Source organism: Lytechinus variegatus, chromosome 13 (assembly GCF_018143015.1).
Source record: "Lytechinus variegatus isolate NC3 chromosome 13, Lvar_3.0, whole genome shotgun sequence".
In the NCBI taxonomy this organism is placed as follows: domain Eukaryota; kingdom Metazoa; phylum Echinodermata; class Echinoidea; order Temnopleuroida; family Toxopneustidae; genus Lytechinus; species Lytechinus variegatus.
This window is the reverse complement of record NC_054752.1, coordinates 12,945,139-12,955,173: the sequence shown is the minus strand read 5'-3', so window position 1 is coordinate 12,955,173 and position 10,035 is coordinate 12,945,139. Positions and strand designations below refer to the sequence as shown.

Here is a 10,035-nt window from a genome sequence, read left to right as displayed (position 1 = left end):
GCATAAACAGGGTTCCTACAGTTATGGAAAATCCTGGAAAAACTTGTGGTCATGGAAAGTCAGGGAATCTTGGCTATGGCAGCTTTCCAGTTTGTCTTGTCTTGCAACTCTCATACTCTTAAAACTGGTGTTCGTGATTTCCATTTTCCCTAGTTTTGTGACATCCCAAATTCTACATTACTCCCGGGACGTCTAGGGAAGCCATGGAAAGCAGCAATTAAGTTGTGGAATTCTGTTTTCAAATTTCTGTGGGAACCCTGATAAATGGTTGACCAGCAGCACCGTAGTGCATTTAAATTGCAAAGTGATCTAGCAAGATTTCGAATAGAGTTCAACACTAGTTGGGTCCTAAAGTAGAAACCGGTAATTCCTGGGTCTAGAGTTAGTGTAAGACAGATTTTTTTAATTTATTATCAACGATATGGTATACAAAAAGGTGACATGACACTTGCTCCTGCGACAATTGCTCTGAGCTTATTTTGTCCTGGATGCAGGATTAGGGTTGCAATAGTGTTTTATGTTGGGTTTAGGGTAGCATATTAAATCCGAGGTTGAAGTTGGTCGTTTGACTAGTGTGTGGAATTAATAGTAGAGCAATTGTCGCCAGAGCAAATATCATAGAATCATATAAAACAATTTATTTCTCTGTATCCAAATAAAAGTGGGTAGCATCACTACCTAAGTGCTTTTCATACCGGCCCTTCTATTATCCCTTGGCCGAGGTGTCTGGGTGATAGAAGTGGGCACGTCGTGGTCTAGTGGTTCTGACTCTTGCCTTTTAAACAGAGGGTTGTGGGTTCGATTCCTAGCCATAGTTTGTTTTCCTTCAGCAAGAAACTTATCCACACTGTGCTGCACTGAACCCAGGTGAGGTGAACGGGTACCCGGCAGGATTAATTTCTTGAATGCACGAGCGCTGAAAGGCAGCTCAAGCTAAATTAATAAAATCAATAACAATGCGCCTCGGAATAGATTGTCTCTAGAAAGATGGTGCTATACAAATGCCTAATATTATTAAGGACCAGAATGAAAAGCACCTCGGGAATGATAATTTCCTCTGTCATTCTCATGAGCAGTCAATATTGGTAAACTTTACGGCCCTCACAAAGTTGGTTTAGAAAATCATCGGTTGAACCCATCATGTGTAAATTACCACAGTGTTTTAAATTAATGAGTCCACTCTTCAAAAGAGTTGACTCATGAATAAAATAGCATACTAAGCCATGGTAACAGGCGTCATTTTGCCCACTGTGACAAAAAGCGCACATCAGCATATAGACATTTGTTTAAAATATGCAGTTAATAAGCGTAATTTATAACATGAAATCTACATAAACCATGGGTTCATCCAATGGTTTTCAAAACCCCTTTGTGAATTTCGGGCCTATAGCTCCCACATTTCGTAATATCACTTTGTGCATGCACACATATCATAACATGGGTAGATGAGCAAGCTCTGAGTATAATTGAAAAAGGAGGTTTATATTGGGTTCTGACATCTGAAATGTTTCTGGAATTTGTTGGCCTTGACTTGGAGTGAAAGATTCTGCCTGCTGCGGAACTTCTGCACGTAACGAAGATCACGGATCATCTTCTCTGATGCTTCTCCTGAAAGTAAAAAAAAAACAAAACAAAATGATTTATATTTCAATTATCCTTTTTTTCTTACTGTATTTGTTGAAGAATCAGTCCAAACTATAAACATTTTTTTTAAAAATCAGTGGGTGGTAGGTATGTACGTTATAAATAATAATAACTGGATAATAATCATCACACAATAAATAGAATGATGTCAATGATCTGAATTTCCAAGATATGATGTTGAAGCCAGAGGGATTTATCATAACATCATCCTTATTTTCATTATTTTCAAGATTGGAAAGCATGACGACAATTTGAATATTGTTTTTAAGCACTGTTTGACATAGGAAATGAATAAAGAGGTTACATATGTCACTTAATAAATAAAGCAAGTTCAAAGTGCAAGCTGAAAATTATAAAGAGAGTACAATAACCATTGAAAACCCTTTACAAAAGGTTTAGATGTACTTAAGCACTATTGATATTGAAAAGTCAAAGCATGGCTGGCCAACAAGCATAATTGCAACAAAAAGCATGACAAACTAAGTCACTGACAATGTGTTCATTCAGCTTGATGAACTAAAAAATACTTTGGACTAAGAAAAAGAATTAGCGGTGGTATGTACCTTTGTTTCCATGCCAACCAAGTGCCTTGTACTGTGACATCAGTCGACCAATGAGGGCAGGATTTTTCTTCATTACTCTTCTTTCAAGGGGAAGGTTCTGCTTGTAGTACTTGCTAAGCTCTCGGTGACCGATCTTCATTCCTGGAAAAAAAAACCCAGCATACTTATCAATGATTCTTATATTTCATATTTCACTATGCATAGGCTTAAATTGATTTCACTTTAAAAAATAAAGTGACAAAAAAAAACATCTTAATCTCCCCAGGAGATTACGTAAAACACTTTTCAGTCACGGATATCTTTGGAGTACATGTATATTTTGAGTACATGTATCTGCATGAATTTGATTTCGTTTTTTTATGAACCAAATAAAGTAACATGAACCAAAGTTCAGTAAATATTTTTTTTCTTCGAATTCACTGTGTTTATTGCTAATCTATGCCTTTAATATCTGTACTTACCCGAGGGGAGAGTTAGCTCAAATCCTTCTTCTTTCATCTCATAGCTGCCTAAATCCATTTCTTCTTCTTCATCTTCATCATCTTCACTCCTCATCTCTCCTCCTACTGCTCCTCCATTCCTCTCATCATAGTCTGGATAGCTTTTCCTGATAGTAAAAATGGATTACAAATGTTAACAACCATTTCAGCAGATCCGATCTAAAAAATGAAAAACAACTGCCTTACAATAAAATTATGATTACAACGATGAAAATGATGGCAATGATGATGACGGTGCTAATAATGATGATGAAACTAATGATGGTGGTGATGATGATTTTGATGAAGACGATGATGATGTTTGTGAAGATGATGCTTGTGGTGATGGTGATGATGACATTAATTTCTTTTTGCAGTTTTTCCACAAAATCAACTCAAATTATGCACTGGATCATTCAACTTTGTATTACAAAAAAAAAAAAAAATTGAAATTGATGATGATAAAGAGGATGATGATGACGATGATGGTGATTGATGATTACGATAATGATAATAATGAAGGTGATGATGATTATGATGATGTTGGTGAAGATGAAGATGATGATATCATTTTCTTTTTGCAGTTTTTCCACAAAAATCAACTCAAATTAAACAATGGATCATTCAAATTTGTATGAAGAAATTGAAAAATTCCCTCTTTCAATTAAAATAAAATATGCTTGCCCAGAGTAACTCTCATTAAGTGACTCATTAATTAATTGATATACCACACTCTGTGCACTATATGGTGCCATTTATGAATAGATGCTGCTAAATGTCAGCACTAACCATTAAACACTCTAAATTGGCAATGCAATGATTGTAATGCAAATTACTATTTAAAATGAAAAACAGCAACAATTTGCTTCATTTTGTTATTATATAATTCATTCAAATGATATTATGTTCATTTTATATGAGCATTAATAGAAACTTATTTTTGCTGCCAGTTTAACGAGCAAGAGCAGATTAATTTTGATCTTGTTTAAAATGCAAATTGGCAACTGTTTGCTTATGTTTGTTTTTTTACTATCATTCATTTTGTTTCTTGAGTCATGTTCTATTCATTTTTTTAAGTATTTGAATAAAGAATAACTGTAAATTTGAGGAGCAAGAACAGATTAATTTTGACTAAATGTTTGTTTTGATCTCACCTGAAGTCATAGAAGTCTGAATATTCATAAATAGCATCTCCTTCATACAAGATCTTACTGTGCCCTTTGTCTCTCATATGTCTCTGTACGGAATCCAGTGAGTAGAATGACTTTCCTTTTTCATTGCACCAAAGACACATGAAATCGCAGCCAACCTTCACACCTTAAACAACAATTTGAAGAATAAAAATCATTACAATTCATAAAAAGGAAGAAAGACACAGACATCAAGTTTACAATATAAACAATATACATATATATGCAGCTCTTAAAAGATAGTTTATTAAGCACTCTATAAAATGTGGCATATTACTATTCTTACTACTGCTCTGAATTGATCATTGACTTCTCAATTCATTTGAACCAATTTATTAGGTTGATACAGTTATCAAATTGACATAATCAATTGAATTGTGACATTGACTCATTAAAAAAAGGCTACTCCATGATTTTATTCAAGGGAACAAGGGAACTATTTCTTCTTTTTCATTAATTTTCTTATGGAAATTGAATTTTAATTTTCTTAAGTAAATTGAAACTTTTCATTGAAATATTTCATTCCATCAAGAAGAAAAAAAGTGCAATATAAACAAGGTTGCGACAGTTGGTTATGGTATCTCACAATTTCAGACATGGATTAAGACGTGGCTGAAGTTAAACCAGAGATAAAAAATATAGGCTGTTGTGTTTACATAAGGATGCTTCCTTACCCAGATATGATAAAAGACCCTCCATGTCTGCTATAAACTCCACGTTGGGCAGGTAGAAGCTATGAGATACAGTCATATGATGCAGGTTGTCTTCGATTGATGAAGTTGATTGACTGCAGAAGAGACAATCCGTAGGAGGTATCTCTTCACCTTCTACGTCCTCCCATTCCTCCTCCTCATCATCATCGTCCATCACTTCATCAGCAACTTCATCTTTGTTCTCCTTCCTCAACCTAGATGATGGTGTTGGTGGTGCAGCATTGTTGTCCATCTTCTTTTTCTTCTCCGCCCCTTCCCTCTTCATCTTCTCTCCTTCATAGGCGTCAACCTTGGCCTGGTCGCGCTTGTTCTTGGCATTCTTGACGGAGACCTGGCTCTGATCGGAAGCTGCTTTCATCTTGGCCTCTGCATCTTTATGTTTCTTGGATTGTAGGTGGTTTGTATAGGCGTTCTCCGTGCCAAAGTGCTTCCCGCATACCCCGCATCTAGTAGAGGTGTCTCGTTGTGCCTCGGCGGTCTTGGATTGTTGTGCAAGAAGGCGCTGCTTGAAATCAGCTGCAGTGACGGGAGGAAGCTCGGCTACTTTGCGTTTGAGGTTGTAGCGATGCCAGTCCGACTTGTAGTGGGCCCTCTGTAGATCCGTACTGGCGAATGCCACTCGGCACGAGATACAGGTGAATGCCCCGGATGACATTGTTCTTTCCAGCTCAGCTATACTTTAGATATCTGTAGTGAAGATTTAAAAGAAATATTAAAGACATATAGCCAGCTTGCAGGTTCTCCCTGACACAGCCGCTTGTTCACTGCTACCACCCTGCCTGTGGGGAATCTACAGGTAGGACTATGGTATGCCAATGTTGTCCAGAGCACACACTTTAAGTCATTAAAATATCACTTTTGTGACCAAAATTACTAATTTCCATACAGTTGCAATTTATTTTTCATTAGTAACTTGGGAATAATTTTTTTTATTTACCAGAGCGCTCAAAAACTTGAATTTTGAGCATATTTTTGTGTACGCTTTTTTTGATCTCTATTTTTAATTAAGAAAAAAATGATTTAAAGTATCAAATTTAAATAAGAGCCAAGTTGTATGAATAATAGGTGTAATGGAAACTGTCAGTGTAAAAACATCAAGCATTTGCCCCAAACAAAAAGAGGATATTAGCCAAACATTGCCACCCTTATTTTGCCACACATGGAGATGTAACTGAGAACAAGGTTATATTCACTCATTCAATGAACAAGGTTATTATATAACCTTGTTCTCAGTTATATTTCCATGTGTGGCAAAATAAGGGTGGCAATGTTTGGCTAATTTTCTCTTTTTGTTTGGGGCAAATGCTTGATGTTTTTACACTGACAGTTTCCATTACACCTATTTTTCATACAACTTGGCTCTTATTTAAATTTGATACTTTAAATTATTTTTTTCTTGATTAAAAATAGAGATAAAAAATGAGAATTTTCTTGCCATATTACTTTCCACCAATAGAGGGCGTACACAAACATATGCCCAAAATTCAAGTTTTTGAGCGCTCTGGTGAATACAAAAATTATTCCGAAGTTACTAATGAAAAATAAATTGCAACTGTATGGAAATTAGTAATTTTGGTCACAAAAGTGATATTTTAATGAATTTTTAAAGTGTGTGCTCTGGACAACATTGGCATACCATAGTCCTACCTGTAGATTCCCCACAGGCAGGGTGGTAGCAGTGAACAAGTGGTTATATGCTAACCTTGGTCATTGAATGAGTGCCTGACACAGCCATTTTATAGACTTTCAAAATTGGGAGCGAGTTGTGCAATGTCAACAGGCTGATCTGTAATCACTAGGGAGGGGGGCACATTTTTCCGAGGAAAAAAATTGACAAGCAAAAAAAAAACCTGGCACACTTCTGTTTCAACAGCGTTTTTACATTTATTATATATTTCAATTTTGGTTCCCCAAGGCCGGGGGGGGCACAGGCTGGCTTAGACAGCTGGCAGCCTTCGAGGATTTTTTTAACATTTTTTTTTTAAATTTCTCCTCGTACACAGACGGCTCGCTATCGTGCAGCCACCATTAGGGGACTTGCAATGCAAAATCCCCCCGTCGGGGCTTTTCAATTTTTGTCTTTAATGAATAAAAATTTCGAAAATTGTAGTGACCAGAGTGCAAATTTATATTCCCTCTTGGCATCAATTGCCAAAAAACGGAGAAAATGAAGTTAAAAGGAACAAAAACAGTGACTTACCTCGGCTGTCGAGCAAATTCACTTCCCCGTTTTATCCGATCTTAAGTACATAAACATATGGCCATTGAGTCCCCTGTACAGATCGCGCTAGAACTTCGGTCTCTGTATTTGGTGAGTGAAGCCAACGAAGTTCAGCTGAGCAACCAACAAAACAGAGACCGAAGCTTTTGGTCTAAGCCTAGGCTGGCTCTGCCCCCCCCCCTTCCCCTGGATCCGCCAGTGGCAGTGGTTTTGATTGTCTGGTGGCGATCCTCTCCATGATTGTGGGTTTTTTTTGTTTTCATTAATATGAATTATATTCAATAGAGGCGCACGGCCAATATTGGAGACTGTCTCCAATGTGGGAGATTATCTCCAATATCAGAGACTTTTGAGAAGAATTTGGGTATCCAATTTCAGAGACAGTCTCCAGTTTTGGAGACCAATTTCCTTTGTTTACATTTGCAGCAAAAGGATTACCTTGGCGGCAAATAAAAATGAGATAAGCAGATTCCTCATGAAAAATTACCCCTTTTCACCGTCTACTTTAAAAATTCACCGTCTACTTTTGTTTTGATAAGGATTTTTGTTGTCAATCACACACAAAACAAATGGGCTTCTGACCTCAGTGAGACAAAATTTTGGGTGGAAAAAATCATGCTTTTGTTGGTGTTGTTTCTTTTGTCCTTTTGCAAAGCAAGTCTCCAATGTGGGAGATTGTCTCCCCTATTGGAGAGTCTCCCATATTGGCTGTGCGCCTCTACTGATATTATAAGCCAAGACGGTGGCATATTATTATTAACATTTGAGTTTTTTCTGATTATTTTTTTCTTGCAATTCCTCTAAAAAAACATTGTCCTTGTTTAAAAATTTAAATTAGACTACATTTTGTGGGACATTCACTTGCCAGACACTATGCCTGGTCAATGAAATGGTCACGCCTTTGGCTTTGGCATTTGTGATCAAATTCTGGTCATGCTGGTGGGGAAATTTGCTCGAAGTCGGCAGGTACAAAACTGCATTAGCGCCGCGCCCCAAGCCAAAGCTAGCGCTAGCCGCTGAGCATCATCGTCGCCAAATGGCAAAGGCAAGGCGGAGAGCGCAGCGGAGCTCTCCACTCGAATCTTGACGTCTTTCACCAACACTCACTGCAAAAAGTCTGCACTGCCACTGCTGGAGCAACGGCAACTCCAAATTTAACTTTAAAAGAAGATCTCAGATACTGGACGCATTTTTTAAACTTTCTTAAACTCACCTCGCTCAAAACTTTCACGAACTAATTGGTAAACCTAAACTGCTAAAGCACACACCCGGTCAGTCTCAGTCCAATACCTGTCCTTGTTAAAGGTTGATTGGTCGTGAAATGTCAAGTAATTTAGCTCGTATGCAATTCGAATAGGTCTATCACAGATTCGTGAAAGTCCTACTATATAATGAATGTGAAAGAATCGCACGCGGTAGTAAAATAAAATATGTGTTGTAGAGTAATTATTGATTGCGCAACACATCGTAAGAGGTTTATGACAACTCCACAAAGTAAATATCGTCATAGGTGATGTCGGTTAGATTTTTTGGGGGTCGACCTGACGATTTTTTTATTGTTTGGCTGAGGGTCAAGTAGCCGAAGTTTATCTGTCTTTCACTTTAAAAAGTCAAGTTCGCCCAAGAAAAATTGATTTAGTGAAGCAATAGAGAAAAATTCAACAAGCATAGCGCTGAAAATTTCATCCAATTAGGATACAAAATAAGATAATGATATTTTTTCACAACTGAATAAACTATATGCATCAGTGACTTCTTAAAATCGGTTCTTAAAATGTCCCATTTTCTCATCTGAATATTAAAAAATTTTCAGCTCGCGCTTCGCGCTCGCACTTGATTCACGGTGAAATACATGTGGTCTTTGTGAATTCCTACAAACACGACCTTAAAATGCCCATCTTCAAGTCTGAATTTCCAAAATTTTCAGCTAGCGCTTCGCGCTCGTGATATTTGATTATATAGTGACATGCGTATGTACGGTGCTTCCTTTGTGTAGATTTGATACAAAATCAGCAAGCGCTTAATTGGCACTCGTAATATATGGCTATGGTAGATATGTATACTCTTAATTACAGGAAACCAAAACCCAAGAAGAGAAGTACTGGAAAGAGTAAAATGAGAGGAACGATTAAAAAAAAAGTTTCATTAAAATCGCCAGCAAGTTATGTGAGTTTGAAAACTCTTGTTGTACTTTCTATGGGCATCCTCAAATTGGCAAACGTGCAACCCGACGTGCAATGGCTGATTTTGTGGACAACTCTCCATTTGTTTTGTACACAAATTTTCAGATTTTCCTCATTATCTTTCAAATTGCATCTTGCCTCCTTCTGAGAACAACATATGTCATTGGAAAATATAATCCACACCATATATGTCAAGGTCAGGAGGAGATAATGTGAAATATGTAAAATAAAGGGGAAAATCTGAAAATATGTGTACAAAACAAATGGAGAGTTGTTCACGCACAAAATCAGCTATTTTGAAGCACGTTTGCCAATTTGAGGATCCACAAAGTAAGTACAAGACTTTTTAATCGTCCATAACTTGCTTATTTCATAACCGATTTTGATGAATTTTTTTTAAATTGTTCCTCTCATTTTACTCTTTGCAATAAGATTGCTTCTCTTCTTGGGTTTTGGTTTCCTTTAATAGATCCCTAAAATATAGTACAATTATAGATGTCCCTGTTTGGGGTGAATCAAAATTTCAGCTCACGCTTCGCGCTCCTATTGTTTTTTTTAGCGACACAGGTACATATCATGATTACAAAAATTTGCTTATAATGTCCATAGGCCTGAATGTCAAAAATTTTCAGCTCGCGCTTTGCGCTCGCATGTCATATCCGTTTTTAATGGCACCAAGGGCGCCGGAAGCGGGGGGGCAGGGGGGCACTTGCCCCCAAATAAATTTTTTGGGGGGCAAAACGAGATTTTGCCCCCCAAATGTGCCCCCCTGAAAGTAGAAAAATGATAAATTATTTAAGGACAAAAGTAAACGAAGGCACTTTTCTGCCTGATAGTTGTCATTTCCATTGTCAAAAATGAAAAAATTTTGCCCCTGACGGGGCAAATACATTATCATAGTAAGCCTCGCGTCTTTTTGACGAACAGTGTTCCTCTGTGAAACATACCTTTGATAAGCTCCTTTTCCATCTTATTACAGTGAGATAACGTTCAAACTTTTAATGAATACATTTCAGACTAAAAGCGAATAGAAAATTGATAG

The 10,035-nt window shown here is 37.1% G+C and overlaps 1 protein-coding gene across 2 annotated transcripts; it reads right to left on the bottom strand.

Moving 5' to 3' along the window:
* Nucleotides 1-406: 406 nt before the first annotated feature.
* LOC121426229 (zinc finger protein 622-like) lies at nucleotides 407-8,268 on the bottom strand. Of its 2 annotated transcripts, none has more exons than XM_041622451.1 (6): nucleotides 8,024-8,268; nucleotides 4,551-5,266; nucleotides 3,841-4,003; nucleotides 2,669-2,814; nucleotides 2,208-2,348; nucleotides 407-1,608 (listed from the first exon to the last, which is right to left on the bottom strand). In XM_041622451.1, the coding sequence occupies exons 2-6, from the start codon at nucleotides 5,242-5,244 to the stop codon at nucleotides 1,481-1,483; spliced, it is 1,272 nt and encodes a 423-aa protein (XP_041478385.1). In that variant the 5' UTR covers nucleotides 5,245-5,266; nucleotides 8,024-8,268; the 3' UTR covers nucleotides 407-1,480. The 2 variants fall into 2 exon arrangements, with proteins under 2 accessions (XP_041478385.1, XP_041478384.1); XM_041622450.1 differs by having other exon boundaries at nucleotides 4,551-5,276; nucleotides 8,024-8,266.
* Between the last annotated feature and the right edge of the window lie 1,767 nt (nucleotides 8,269-10,035).

Bases quoted from the DNA above. Each gene is read 5' to 3' on its own strand.
- LOC121426229 (XM_041622451.1), bottom strand. From the start codon at position 5,244: ATGTCATCCGGGGCATTCACCTGTATCTCGTGCCGAGTGGCATTCGCC. The intron at 4,004-4,550 runs GTAAGGAAGCAT...TTGTTGTTTAAG, and splicing joins GGGTCTTTTATCATATCTGG to GTGTGAAGGTTGGCTGCGAT. The intron at 1,609-2,207 runs GTACATACCACC...TTTTACTTTCAG, and splicing joins TGGTTGGCATGGAAACAAAG to GAGAAGCATCAGAGAAGATG.